The 15,381-nt window shown below is 46.8% G+C and overlaps 1 protein-coding gene across 1 annotated transcript; it reads right to left on the reverse strand.

The window, feature by feature from the left end:
• Window positions 1-1,085: 1,085 nt before the first annotated feature.
• LOC127206628 (glutathione S-transferase Mu 4) lies at window positions 1,086-5,418 on the reverse strand. Its single transcript, XM_051165964.1, has 8 exons — window positions 5,192-5,418; window positions 4,893-4,968; window positions 4,393-4,457; window positions 4,036-4,117; window positions 3,833-3,933; window positions 2,878-2,973; window positions 2,691-2,801; window positions 1,086-1,245 (listed from the first exon to the last, which is right to left on the reverse strand). Exons 1-8 carry the CDS (start codon window positions 5,225-5,227, stop codon window positions 1,156-1,158), a joined length of 657 nt encoding a protein of 218 aa, XP_051021921.1. The 5' UTR covers window positions 5,228-5,418; the 3' UTR covers window positions 1,086-1,155.
• Between the last annotated feature and the right edge of the window lie 9,963 nt (window positions 5,419-15,381).

Here is a 15,381-nt window from a genome sequence, read left to right on the forward strand (position 1 = left end):
TTCAATGGCTTGTGGCCCTTGGAGGCAGTACTATCAGCCCAGAGCAACTTCCTTTTAAAGTTGTGTTAATGGGTGTGCAGAAGCATCAGGCCAGGTATAGATCCCTACAAAGGCTTTGACCTAGAAATCTCAAGACAAAGGTGGCCATCTGAGGTGTCAGAGTTGAAAACGTACAACAGGATCCTAGCCAGAGTGACTGGACTCTTAGTACCAGAAACACTGCATTTCTGAAAGAGGAGAGGCCACTTGAAACTAAAAGTTCACTCTACAATTCTATATCTATCCAAAGTGCTGTTGGTAGGAAAAGACATCTGAAATGATGAAAGCATGGAGGAATTTATTTCACAGGGGTTCACAGAGAGAAGGGATTAACCAAAACAGTCCCCACCCCTGGTCACCAAGAAAGGATACTCTGAAGGCATCAGAGACCCAACAGACAGGGTCCTGGAGACACAGAGATATAACGCAGCCAGACCACATGGTGAGGCAGAGAGGATCCTGGCTTACTGCTGGGGACTCCTGCCAGCCTGGGTCCTCAGCCCTGAGGCCTGCACAACACACGTCAGTAATGCTAACGTAGCATAAAGGAGATCCAAGTTCCCTTTAAGCTCCACAGAGCCTCCCGCAACTGCCTCCTATCAGGTGGGGCTAGAAAGTTTCAAACCCCTGCCTATCCAACCAGAATCTTCTAGAACTCAGCCTCTACAAGGGTCACACTAGACAGTCGTGGGAGGTAGCAGTAAAAGCTGGCAGCACAGCAGCCAGAGCCAGTGTGGTTCAGGCTTTACAGAAGGGACCCGACAGAGCTGGGCAGGGGCCTAATTATATCAGGTGTCTCTATTCTCCTAGCAAGATTGGGGAGTCCCGGGCTGAGCTCTGAGGGAGAGTCACAACCCTACACAACATCACAGCTGCTGACAGGCAAAGCCGTCAAGGGTGCTTGACACATTCATGCTAGAAAGGCACTTTGCTGAAGGAAAATTAGGGGCATGAAAGGCAGGGACTGGGTGAAAGAAAAAAGGACCCATAACACTCTGGGGTCAGAAAAGGGACAGAAAGAAGAAGGGAAACCGGGGATACAGGAAGTACAACTATTCCTGGAGCCCCAGATTCCTCATTCTCCCTCCTGCCCCATCTACTTACTGCCTCCCACCTCTACTTATTGCCCCACGTGGCCACCCTTGTATACAGAGGTGTTCGGAGGAAGCGGCTGGTCTTCATGTAGGCGGAGATCTTCTTCAGTCCCTGAGAGTTAGGAAGAAAAAAAAAAATCAGAAAACCCAAAACTCAGGTTTGCTCAGGACCAGAGAGGTTAATCAGTTTCCTCTTGTTCACACTGCTAGTTTGTGGCACGCATCTGGGATCAGCCTGGCTTCCGTCTCCCCAACTTTGTACTCTCTCTTGGCACTTCCTTCCGGCCCTCCTCAGGAGGCCCTGTCACCCCCCTGTCCATACAGACGTATTCCTCTTGCACACACAAACTCCACATGGCCTGGGTGTGCACACTGAATAGAAATCTGGCAGGACCAAGGGGCATGTTGGACAACAACCCCTATTTCATCCAATGGCTCAGCAACACACCAGGACCAAAGTTTACAGATACAGGTAGACCAGAAAAGAAAAGCCAGGCTCGCTCTAAGCACTCCCTAAGGAGAAAACCAACCTTCCGCACCTGGTACTGAGCCTCAAGCAGCCCTGCCTCCAGCCTTGACACAGACAGGGAACAGGCTCAACAGCAGTTACCTGTGCCATTGGCCTTCTAGCAGGAGTGTGAGCAGAGCTGCCTGTACCCAAGCGACCAAGCCTAAAGCTGCAGCCTTTAGCTCCCCACAGCCTCTCCCCTTCCAAAGCCACTCAGCCTGGGCCAAATGATGAGAAGCGGCTGAGAACGCACATCACCTCACAAAGAATGGGATAGGAAAATGAGTTCCAGACTGAAAAGCCCATTGTACTCAGGTCTCCAACCCCCCAAATTTCTAATCAATTAGGTAGTATAAGGTATCAAACAAGGGGTCTCTGGGGAATCTGGGTTCCCTGTGTGGTATATCTAATGTCATCTGATACACTTAGTCCCAAGATGGGTATAAAAGGACCGCCTTTTCCTTTCTTACTGGGCGTCACAGCGCCTCATATAGAGATCAGGGAATACAAGTAAAAATATATATATAATGCTGGTCTTACAGAACAACTGGACCCACAACATAAAAAAGGGAGGGAGGGATGGAGGGAGGGAGGGAGGGAGGGAGGGAGGAACGCCCACACACATTTCAGGATAACCGGCTCTAACAGGAGCCCCACACAAGCCTCAGCAAAGCAGCCAACAGATCAAGTACCCTGGTACTTGACACACCACCTTCCTTTGATTTGCTCTCCTAACCGAGGCCGCAGCCACTACCTGCTGCCCTGAGGAGCAGGGGCTCTGCAGGGACCCCAGCACAGATCTACTGGTGTGGAAACCTTGAGCGCAGTGACTAAGCCTCTGTAGTTTCACATCTCCTCATCTGAGCAACGGGTCTGAGGATTCCCCTACCCTCGAGGCATGCCGCGGTGACAAACTTGGTCCACAGAATGAAGGTGCAGAGCACAGGTGCTAGCAGAAAGGGGGTGCTCAGCTCCCACACTTCATCTCCAAGCCCAAGAAAACACCAAGGGAACATTGACCGCCACGGGGACGGAGAACGGGGCATCACCTCAAAGCGCACCACGAAGTCCTTCAGGTTTGGGAACGTGTCCAGGCACTTGGGTTCGAATATTAGGTGCAGGTCCAGGATGTCATAAGCAAGGAAATCTACAAAAGTAATCTGCAAAAGGCCCGAGAGTGAGGGGGCAGGCACGAAATTCTGCACACACACACACCCCTGACATCTCCTCTCTTACCTTTTCACCAACGAACCATGTCTGCTCCCCCAGGAACTGTGAGAAGAGCTTCATCATTCCGGGGAGCTGCTCCAAGTACTCTGCCTTCAGTTTCTCCTGAGGCAGAAAACAGCAGAAAACAGCTGTCACCATGAAAGTTCCCTGGAAGAATGGCCAGGTCCAACAGTATCGTGCACGGCCCTAAATGGCAGGGGATGGGGGGGGGTGGGGTGTGGGTGGGGGTCGGGGGAGTGTCGAGTGGGGGGGCAGCCATCTCCACTAAGATGGGGGCGGAATCACTGCCCAGCCTTTGACTGAACTTGTCAGCATTTACTTATTAGACTCCTTGCTAGCCCACTCCACCCAACCTTCAAGTGCAACGGAAAGCCAGGGACATCACCACTCCTGATGGCTAAACCTACGAGCGCCCTGCGCACCTTGCAGGCCCTGGGTCTGCTGCCAGGCAGCACCGAAGTCCTGAGAGGAGAAGATGGGAGGTCCGCATGATTGGTTGGTTCCAGAAGAATGAATTATACTTGAGGTTTTCCCCATAAATTGAGGGGTACTCTAGGCTGAAATGATGGGAGGAGAGAGAGTCCTCCAGGCTGAATCTGTGCTACCTGTAGGGAAATGGGCTGACCTCATGTGGGTGTGAAAAGACACGGAAAGGCTGGCAACGGTTCTGCTTGGCTTCTTTTCCTAATCCATTGAGGGGAGGGGGCGCAGGTAGAGTACACTACCCAGGGACTTAATGGCCGCTCTGGGAGGTCTGGACTGTGCCCTAAAATAGGTGGAGCCTAAGTGAGAGTATCTATTTGATAAGTTCAGTGTTATGGGGACAGCTGGTGACAACACAGAAAACATCCTGGAGGGTAGGTGACTAAGAAATCTAAGGGGAAATAAGACATGTGCAGACAGGACTCCTGATCCAAACACTGCCTGGTCCAGCCCAGGGCAGGAGTGGGGTGACACTCACAAAGTCTGGGCTGTAACAGACTCTAGCCAGCTGATTGGAGACATCCATGGCCTGATTCTCCAAAATGTCCACGCGAATCTTCTCTTCTTCTGTCTCCCCGCCTGCGGCGCACGCACACAGCACAGGCTCACCCTCAGCCTCCCTCCTCAGCCAAGCCAAGGAGATTAACCCCCAGGCCCCACCCTGCAGGCAGCCCCACTCACACATGTTGTGCTTGCGGGCAAGGTAGCGCAGGATGGCGTTGCTCTGGGTGATCTTGTGTGACCCATCAATTAAGTAGGGCAGCTGGAAACACAAGCAGGGATGGTCAGATGGGATATGAGGTCTCAGCTTTACTTCTCTGGCATTCCCAGTGGCTAGCAGGGGTAGCCTCCACCAAGAACACCCCACGCACTGAATGGAAGGACCAGGACACGGCCCATCACAGAAACACAGTGCAACCACCAGGAATTGGAGCAGGCGGGCAAGAAGAAAGCGTTGATCCCAAACCCCTCAGCCAGGCAAGAAGATGAGGAGGGACCACCATGCCTTCCCCAAACTTCCTCCTCCCCTCTACCTACATTGGGAAAGTCCAGGCCCAGTTTGAATTTCTCACTCAGCCACTGGCTTCTGTCATAGTCAGGAGCTGTGGTTGATAAGATTACAGAAGAGGAAATCAGCCTAGTGTCCAACACTCCTAAGCCAGCGACCCAACCCACTAAGCCAAGGGACCTGCAACCTTACACCCTCATTCTCACAGTCTGAGGCTCCAGGGATAAGAAGAGTGGTTGGGGCTGAGGGCCCTCATATCTCTAAGAGTTACAAAAGGTGTAGGCAAGTCTTCATGGGGAATGTGATCTATTTCAACAGAATTGGGGGGCCCACCCCCTCCATTTCCAGGGTGCTACACTCAAAGGCCAAGCCCAACCCTCTGGGGGTTTCTGAATGGGGCAGATTCTAAGACCATCTGTGGGAACTCTGTAATGCAGGAGGCCTGTAATGTAGTGTAGGTCAGAAATTGCCTGTGAGGTGCCAATGGACAGGGGTTAGGGAAGAAATCTAACCAGTCAAATGTCATTACCGTCGCCCATGGTATATCTCTTCTCCTCATAGCTTGAGTCTGTGTATTCCAGGAGCAGGCGAATAGCGTGAGCCAGCTGGAGAGACAGGTCAGGAATTGGCGGGGGAGGGGGGGGGTCTGTGTGACTTCACTTCCTCCAAATGAGTATACAGGGGCTCACACGCCAGCAAGCTTGTGTGCAAGACACACACCACCACCCCCCCAGATAGACAAGCAAAGGATTCCTCTTGGCCCCTCCCCCTTACTGTTCCCCTCGTCTTAGCCCTGCGATCCTTCCCACTCATCAGGTGGTCGCTCACCCCACGAATGTCCCAGTAACCCAGTGTCATAGGCATGGTGTTGGTGCCCGGGATTGAGTTCACTGTCCTCCTGGGTGAGCAGCTTTGACTTTATCCTGGTGCCCTAGGGTAGCTGGGCGGGGCTGGTGCCCGCTGTGACCCTGCCCCAACCGACTCTGTCCCGCAACACACCCTACTCTACCACTTCTCCGCTGTCACCCACATAAACCAAATTACTGAACTCCGCCCCCGAAACACCGGAAAGCGTACAATGCTATTCCGCCTGCAGTCCCGCCCCCATCCGCCCGCCCGTCCACCCAGTGCGCAGATGCAGACTCAAACCGTACTAGCGAGCCATCTTTTCCTGAGTTTCCCTGCCGCCTTCCGAGGCTAGTCCGTTTGGGTTGATTAGGCGCTTCATCCTCGTGAAACAAGGCAGACTTCTGCGGGGCTCTGCTGATGACAGCGGTACCCACGTGATGTTTTTTTGCTGGCAGAGAGCAGTCTCTGTTCATAAATTCCTCATCTGAACTCAAAGAGATTATTTCTGTCACAGATAAACCTCAGAAAAGTTTAGAAAAGTAGGGAAATGGAAAACGAGTCACGTGTCTCCTAACAGAGGTGTGACCATCCTAGTGTACTTACACAGACCTAAGACCTGAAATGTCCAAGGGGTACACAGGGCCAGCACATAATGTACTCAGAATTAGCTTATAGCAAATGAAACCAAGAGATGCCTGAGACGTCTATACCTGGTGTTCATAGCAGGGCACACTCTTGCACACACTGGTTTTTGTATGTGTCTGGAAGGTTGGAGAAGTTGGCTTTCCTTTTGTACAGCAGGCATCACACACTCACTGCATTTTGTTATTGCTTTAAGGATTATCAAGAGAGAAGAACTAAGCTCCATTATAATTCTATGGGACTTCCTGAGTAGATGGAGTCCATCTTTAACTAAAATGTGCCAGAGTGGCAGGTGCCTATGCTTAAAATGCTAATGTTAAGAACGTGCTGTGGCATTGCATTATGAGCAACATTATCTCTTACATTCTAAGATCCTGGGACTTTTGCTGGACCTCACAGCAAGAATTAGAAATACACCTTGAAGTCACTTAAGACTGCGAGCCTACTGTGTGCTCGGCCTGTTTGTTTAATCTGCCTTTAAGAGAATGGTGTAGGAGCAACTTTACTTGTCTTGGATTTCTCATGTACTAAACTTCTATGACCTGAGCTAACACACAGCTGTAATTGGGTTGAGGTTTTTATTTGGTTTGGTTGGTTTTGTTTTGTTGTTGTTGTTATTGTTGTTGTTTTGGTTTTTTTTTTTTTTTTTTTAAGATTTATTTAGTTAATTATATTGTATGCAGTGTTGTACCTGCATATACACATGCAGGCCAGAAGAGGGCACCAGATCTCATTATAGATGGTTGTGAGCCACCATGTGGTTGCTGGGAATTGAACTCAGCATCTGTGGAAGAGCAGTCAGTGCACTTAACCTCTGAGCTATCTCTCCAGCCCATTTTGATTTGGTTTTTGTTTTGGGTTTTTGGGTTTGGTTTGTTTGTTTGTTTGTTTTAGACAGGGTCAGGGTCTCTCTACATATCCTTGTCTGTCCTGGAACTCACTATATAGATCAGGCTGGCCTCAAACTCACAGAGATCCACCTCCCTCTGCCTCCTGAGTGCTAAAATTGAAGGTGCATGACACCATAATATTAAATTATGTCCTTTTCTACTGCCGTGACAAAGTACCATGACCAAGACAACTTTTAGAAGAAAGCATCCTGCACGTTGGTTTATTGCATTAAATTGTCACTTCCCTTGCTTCTGTCTTTCTTACCATTAGCAAAGGTAGAACTGTTTCTCCGCGTCTCCCAATATGTTGGTCTGTTTGACTTTTGTTTTTTGGGATGGGGCCTCACTGTCATTATGTAGACCAGGCTGCCCTGAAACACCCAGGGATCCACCTTCCGCCAATGCTCGCTCCGTGTATTTTATCCCAGTTCCACTATGGAAGTTGACCTCTGCGAAGAAGAATCCATTTTTCCTCCTGGGAATTCTCCCAACTTAGCTATGGTCGCCTAGTTTTGGAGGGGTTCTGGCTACCGTTACATAAGCAGGACTTCTTGGTAGATGATAGTTTTATATATCTGGGACACTCTAAGGACTGGTTGGAACCAGAGTAAGTAATGGGCAGAAGAAGGTATCTGCATTCTGTCCTATGGGGGAGAGTGGGATGCGGATGACTCTGCAGGACAGAGTAACCTGTGTTAGCCCAAGAGTGAGTTACTTCGTGTCTCAAGATGGACACAGTTCTGGGCGTTGGGTTCTTGTTTTTGCTTTGTCTTCTTGCTTTTTTTTTTTTTTTTTTTTTTTTTTTAATTTATGTTTTACTATGTAATACCTCTGTTCAAGACAGACATTACTGAGTGGGGGGGGGGGGGAACAGTTCCTTCAAAACAAGTTCAGGTAGCCCTGAGGAAAGCAAACAGCTGTGGCAGCCAGAGTAACCCCTACATAAATTATAATTGATTGGCCTTGCTGATGGCCTTATAATGACCTCAGGAGGAGCCTAAAGTTTTGCAAGACTGGAGATTGGAATTGATGATGTGAGAGAAACTAACTTCTAAAGGGGCCTGTTAAAGGGAATTTTCCATCTGAAGTTTAAAAAAACAAAAGCGGCTGTGAATTTTTTGTTGTCAGGGCCAGATGAGGGTCAAAAGTCTGCAATCTTCAGATCCGGAACTGCAGCAGTGATCTGAGAGGAACGCAGGCAAGGGTTACAGTCTCTTAAGTGACAGGTGGCCAGCACGCGGGATCAGACATAAAAGGATAACCATAGGAACTATGATTTTCCGGCTTTAGAGAGCTTCAGAGTGGAAAAGAAGATGCTTTATCAGTGTCTGGCACGGTCGTTGTCCTCCTGTGACTCAGCAGCTTCTGGAAGGTTCCTAGGCATTTCTTTTTAATATTTCCATGGGTGGCTGGAGAAATGACTCAGCAATCAAGACACTGAGGATTTCCAGCATCCACATCAGGTAGCTCACTACCTCCTAACCTACACCCACTTCTGGCTTCCACGGGCACTTACACACATGTAGTACATATACATACATGTAAAATAATAAATCTTTGTTTTTTAATTCCACTGGGCGGTGGTGATACACACCTTTAATCCCAGAACTCAGGAGGCAGAGGCAGGCGGATTTCTATGAGTTTGAGGCCAGCCTGGTCTACAGAGCGTGTTCCGAGTTCCAAGACAGCCAAAGCTACACAGAGAAACCTCGTCTCGAAAAAACAAAAGCAAACACAAAACATTTCCAATAGAATGGGTGCTCTGCGCTTTGGAGGGAATATGCATCCTTTGAGCTGATCAATTCTAACTTGCGGATAAATAACTTTGGAGCTTCATAAAATCCTTATGTTGGCTCAAGGAAAACTTTTCTCAGGCCTAAAACAGAGTCTGTTGTTGCATACAACAGGGAAGTGGTTTGACAGTGCAGCTAGCACCTCTTACTAACATTGGAGGTCCCTTCCGCTCCTTGGTCACATTTCATTGTCATCCCAGAGCATCTAAGACTGGGGGGTGAAACTTTCAAACAGGCGGCCAGCATCTTGTTAACTTCTCAGGAGGCCATTCCGAGGCCTAGGAGGGACCGATCTGGTATTCATTAAAGCTAATGGCTACGTGTTAAGCTGTGGGGATTAAGGGTGCTTTGTTCATGTAGTTTCACGGTTCTACTAGCTCTTTCTATTTTCCCCCAAGAATTAGGGATGATGAGAAGAAACTTTGCAGAGTGCATTAGCAACAACTTTAAATGACTGGGTTTTTTCTTAGAGAAAGAAATGAAATTCCACGTTGAAGAGAAAACACCAAGTCCTCCCCACCCCCTTTCAAAAACATTTTTTTTTTTTCCTCCTCGAAATTAAAACTGTACAAGGAAGGAAAAGCTTCACTTTGCTCTGTGGGGAAGGAGATGGGAAATAATCAGAGCTCATTGGCAGCGCCCTGCAGGAGGCAGTCACATAAATATATGTCTAGAGGCTAGAGGGTCCTCGGGGGACCTTGGCTCTTTTCCATGGTCCCTCGCTACACTGATTAGCAGCACACTGATGGCAGTAGGGCGGGTGCTTAAAACCTCTTTGGTAATTCCTGTGAAGTCACAGCTGCTCATTTTCTTCTCCTCATGAGACACTTTCTCAGCTACCTTTGAAGTTAACCTGGGAATCTGAGCAGACGTCCCGACTGGGCACCGAGCGCTCAAAGCTTTCCGTTTTTCCGCCTTTTTGAGTCACTTATTTGTGATAATTAGAAGCAATCTCTTCGAAACCCTCCAAAGCCAGTCTTTTCCGTATTTCTTTGTTACTGCCGCTGTGTTGAGCACAGGGCTCATCTGAAGCACTTCTCCGAGCTTCTAGGTCCTGTGCGCAACAAATATTCCTTTTAATTGTATTAAAGCTAAAAGTCCAGTTGTTGTTTTATAGCTTTTTTTGTTTGTTTGTTTATTTCTTTGTTTGTTTGTTTTAGGGTTTTTTGAAGGAGTGTTGAGGGGTGTTGTTTTGTTGTTGTCCTTGCTGTGGGTTATGTTTCGTTTTGTTTCAGTCTTAGGTGCTTGGTTTTGTTGAAACAGAGTTTCACGCTATGGCCCAGACTGTCCTGGAGCTCTATGAAGCACACTCTGACTGCAGCCTCCTGAGAGCTGGGACACAAGGCGTGAGCACAGCACAGCTGGCTTAAAAGTTTTTTCTTAATCTGTTAAGTTTTATAACTCTTGCCAAAACCAGAAAACCAACATTCAAAGCTGACAGATCCCCACCTCACCCCTAAATGAAAAATTACCTCCTATGACCAGGCATGCTTTTCCAGATGGAAAGCCAGATAAGGAAAATTATTTTAGATAGCAGAAGTGATTTCACTCCTGGAGTGGTCTATATTTTACTGGTGAATTTAGGTCTGTGGTAACATTTTTAAAGATTTTAAAAATTGTGTGTGTGTGTGCGTGTGTGTGTGTATCTGTGTGAGTGTGTGTGTGTGTGTGTGTGTGTGTGTGAGCACTAGTGCACATGGAGGCCAGAGGCGTCTGATCCCCTGTACCTGGAGTTACAGGAGGTGGTTATCCACGCAGTGTAGGTGCTGGGAACTGAACTCTGGTCTTTTGCAAGAGCAGTACATGCTCTCAGCCACTGAGCCATCTCTCCAGTCTCCATCATAACATTTTTGGGGTTTTTGTTTGTTTGTTTGTTTTTGTTTTTGAGAGAGTTTCCCTGTGTAGCCTTGGCTGTCCTGGACTCACTTTGTAGACCAGGCTGGCCTGGAACTCACAGAGATCTGCCTGCCTCTGCCTCCCAGAGGGCTGAGATTACAGGCATGAGCCACCACGCCCGGCTCCATCATAACATTTTACAATATGAGAAAATAAAATCAGGCCAGAACTCTCCAAGTGACTTTTTAACAAGAACATTTAAGAGTAAAAGAAAAGCACAGAGAGTTAACCGAATAATTTCATGAGAAAAAGTTCTAGGAACCCACATGTAAAATAACTAAGTCACTTGGACTGCAAACATCTAGACCCTAAATCCACCCCTTTAGTGCGCTATCTTTGTGACAGATTATAGTTGATTTTCACACATAGACAAAAACAAAAAAAGAAAACCAAACCCCCAAATTTATGATGTATATTTTTTTTTTGCATTTGAGGCATGATCTCTAGGTAGCCCAGGCTAGCCTCACAGTCTCTCTCTTTCAGCCTGTGCCTCTCAAGTGCTAGAATTACACAACGTACCATCACGTGCCCTGCTTAAAGCTTGGAATACGTTTTTCAGCACACAGTGTAGTTCTGTTAACTCTACACAGACACATAGAACAATTACCTTGGGTGGCTGAGACGACGTGCCCATTCAGTAACGGTTGGCATGCTCGGCGCCATCAGCCCCAGGCAGACTCCATCCTTGTACTGCTGTGTGTTTGTACAAGTCTACTTCTGTTAGACGTCTCCTCTGAGCAGACTAGTGCAATATTCATTTCCCTATGAATGGGTACTTTCACTTCCCTGGTGTATCCATGTTGTTGCATGCTGCAGAATTCCTTTCTTCCTTAAGGCTAAATCCTAGAGCCCATTTTCTTTATCCATTAACCCACCGGGGAGCATCTAGGCTGTTTGCATGCATTGGCTGTGGTTAGCTGTGCTGCGACAAACAGAAGGGTGGCGGTATCTCCTTGAGATATTGATTTCAACTCGGGGAGGCTTATATCACTGGACATGGGGAGTCTGGGATATGTGGTGGTTGTGTGTGTGTGTGTGTGTTTTTAACTACCTCCATACTGTTTCCTTACCACCTTCACCGTTTTCTATTCCTGCCAGCAGTACACGAGTATTCTAGTTTCTGAGCTTGTTATGGGGAGGGGCGTTAGCTATTCTTGCTGCGTGTGGAATGATAGTTTGTTGTGGTTTTGATTGCCTTCCCCCTCAGGATGAGTGCTGTTGAGAGTCTTTTGACATATCTGTTAGGCATCTTCATGTCTCCTTGGAGAAATGTCTTTTCTTGTTGTTTGCAAAGATGCCTCAACAAATGGGAATCTATCGGCCTTGCCATGTTAACAGAATGAAAGATAAAAATCACGTGTCATTTAAGTAGACACAGAAGTAGTATCATGTGGAATTCAACCATTCTCGTGATTAAAACACTCAGAAACTAGATAGAGAAGTTTCTGATTTTTTTTTTTTTTTTTTTTAATTATGTATACAGTGTTCTGCCTGCTTGTGTTTCTGGACACCAGAAGAGGGCACCAGATCACATTATAGATGGTTGTGAGCCACCATGTGGTTGCTGGGAATTGAACTCAGGACCTTTGGAAGAGCAGCCAGTGCTCTTAACCTCTGAGCCATCTCTCCAGCCCAGTTTCTGAGTTTTTTAGACCCATATGTCAACAAGTATGTCAACATAACAAAAACACACATGTAAGAAGCCTACATCATAATTAGCTATTTTCCTCAAAGAGCATATATTATCTCTGCACATGTGCTTGGTGCCCAAGAAGGTGCCCGAGAGAGGGCACGGAGTCCCCTGGAACTTGAGTCACAGGAATGGTGTGCTGCCATGTGGGTGCTGGGAATTGAACCTGGCTTCCCTGCAAGAGCAGCCCCTGCTCTTGACCCCTGAGCCATCTCTGCAGCCCCTTCCTCCAAAATCATAAACAAGGTGAATGATGATAGCTCTCACAGTTCCTTTTCCATATAGCACTGGAAGTCATGGCACAGTGATCAGGCAAGCAAAAGGGATAAAAGTACCCACAGTGCAAAGAAAGAAGAAAACTCACCTTGGTTTGCTAATTGTGTAATCTTACACCTAGAAAACCCTTGGTGTGTGTTTCAGTGGTAGGACACTTTCCCAACATGCGCAAGGCCCTGAGTTCAATCCCCACACCAATAAAACTAAATAGATAAGGGCTGGAGAAATCACTCAGCAGTTAAGAGTACATCCTACTCTTGCACACGACCCAAGTTTGGTTCCCAGCACCCATGTCGACGTCTCACAAGTGTTTACGACTCCAGCCCCAAAAGATCCAATGCCCTCTCCTGGCTTCCTGCACTCACATACACAGGCCACACACAGGTATACCTAGTTTTAAAATTAGATAAAAACCTTTGAACCCATTAAAAAAAGCACCTACTGCTCTTCCCAAGGGCCTGGTTTCAATTCCCAGTACCCACATCAAGGGCTCACAATCTTCTTCCTTTTTGGTGTGGGTGGGTACCTCTGACACTCTAGCCCAGAGAGATTTGACACCCCTGGCCTCTTTAGATGCCTGCCCTCACGTGCAGACACCGCACACAGACACACAGAGACATGTGGTTAACTGTAGAGCTCCATTGGTGGAAGGCCTGACCTTCATCAGTCCTCACTCTACAGTCAAAAAGCTAAGCTGATAGTGAGCATGGTGGCACACGCCTTGAATCCAGCACTTGGGAGGCAGAGGCAGGTGGATCGCTGTGAGTTCGAGGCCAGTCTAATCCACAAAGTGAGTCCGGAACAGCCAAGGCTACACAGAGAAACCTTGTCTCAAAATAATAATAATAATAATAATGGTGATGATGATGATAATAATAACAACCTACGCCGGAACTTTCTACCATCCTCAAGTCAATTCACACTGGCAAGGTTGAAACCTGAGACCTGAGTCTATAGAATCCTTACAAGAAAACACCTTGGGACCCTGGTGTCACTAAGCAAGACTTCTTGGAGGTGACACCAGAAGCAGACACAGCAAAAATTAAAAACAGACAAGAGAGCCACACCAAGCTTCAAAGCTTCAGCAAAGTACAGAGAGCGACCAACAGAGGAGGAAAAAAACACTTGTGAATTGCATGCCTGATGAGTTTCTAACTAAACACACAAGGAACACCCACTGCTCAGCAGGAAAATATGCCTTAAAGCCTTGAACTATACACATTTAAAATACAATTGGTTTATTGGCCACGCTGCCTAAAGCAGCTGAGTGAACGGCTGTAAGTTCTATAAACAAGCAGAAAACCATTCCCTATTCTGGGCACATACCTGGGTCTCTCTGTAACTACTGGACTCGAAGCAATTAACTGTCCAGCCTAATTTCTTTAATTACAGTAACCAATCTTTTATTTTGTTTTGTTTTCTCTAGACACAAAATAGTCCAAGAGGGAAAAAAAGTTTTAAAACTTTTGAGCTATTTTTAAATGTATTAGTTTATTTTGAAAACAGGGTCTTACTTATCTCAAGCTGGGTTCAAATTCACCTTGTAGCCTGGATGACCTTGAACTCCTGACCCTGCCGACTGCTAGGATCACAATCCAATACTTGGAATAGTAGGACTCAAATCCTGGGCATGCTGGGCAAACCTGCTACCAACCAAACTACATCTCCAGCCCCTTTAATTTTATTTTTAACTGATATGTAAAAGAGTATACGTGCCAGGCGGTGGTGGCACACGCCTTTAATCTCGGCACTTGGGAGGCAGAGGCAGGTGGATCCCTGTGATTTCAAGGCCAGCCTGGTCTACAATGCAAATCCAGGATAGCGAAGGCTACACAGAGAAACCCTGTCTCAAAAAACCAAACAAACAAACAAACAAAAAAGATTATACGTATTAATAGGCACCACATTATTTTTGGTATGTTTATACATCACGTAATGTTTAAATCATGTTAAACATATGTCACACTTAATTATTTCTTTATAGTTTAAAAAAAAAAAAAAAAAAAAACAACAGACTCAGGCCAGGCGTGGTGGTGCTTTCCTTTAATCCCAGCACTCAGGAGGCAGAGGCAGGTGGCTTACTGTGAGTTCGAGGCCAGCCTGGTCTACAGAGAGAGTCCAGGACAGCCAAGGATACATAGAGAAACCCTGTCTCGAAAAACCAAAAAGCCCAGACTCTTTCCTTGCAGCTTTCTGAAGAACACATGGCATTGATGTTATCTGTGGTCTCCTGTGCCATAACACACCAGGGGTTCTCTTTCCACATCTCATTGCTCAGACCTTCTGATAAAGCTAAAACAAACACACATGTGCTATCATCTCTAAAAGTAATTAAAAGTATGCATCATAACCTATGTGTTTGGCTCTTTTTCCACAACTCTTTTTTTTGTTTTTTAACAGATTTATTTATTTCTTATGTATACAGTGCTCTGCCTGCATGTACACCTGCACAACAGAAGAGGGCATCAGATCACACTATAGATGCTGTGGGCCACCATGTGGTTGCTGGGAGTTGAACTCAGGACCTTTGGAAGAGCAGTCAGTGCTCTTAACCTCTGAGCCATCTCTCCAGCCCCTCTCCACAACTCTTAAAAAGTAATTTTGTTTGGAATCAGGAGCCTCTGTCCAGCCCGAAATGGTAGTGACTTCACCTTGGACTAAACCCCACCCAGACAAGTCCCACACAACCATTCATTCGAGTCGCTCTTCTAAGGTTTGCCATCTTACACCATGTCCCCTCCGGCTGACACTTGCTCCCTTCATGTGGCCCCAGTGAAAGCAGATTCATGTGTCCACCTAACCACTGTTTGATTTTTTTTGGTTTTTGGTTTCTGAGGGGTTTTTTTTGTTGTTGTTGTGTTTTTTTTGTTTGTTTTTGTTTTTGTTTTTTTTTTTTTGGTTGTTGTTGGTGGTGGTGGTGGCTTTTTGTTTGTTTGTTTGTTGGTTGTTTGGTTTGGTTTGGTTTGGTTTTGGTTTTGGTTT

Source organism: Acomys russatus, chromosome 23 (genome assembly GCF_903995435.1).
Source record: "Acomys russatus chromosome 23, mAcoRus1.1, whole genome shotgun sequence".
In the NCBI taxonomy this organism is placed as follows: domain Eukaryota; kingdom Metazoa; phylum Chordata; class Mammalia; order Rodentia; family Muridae; genus Acomys; species Acomys russatus.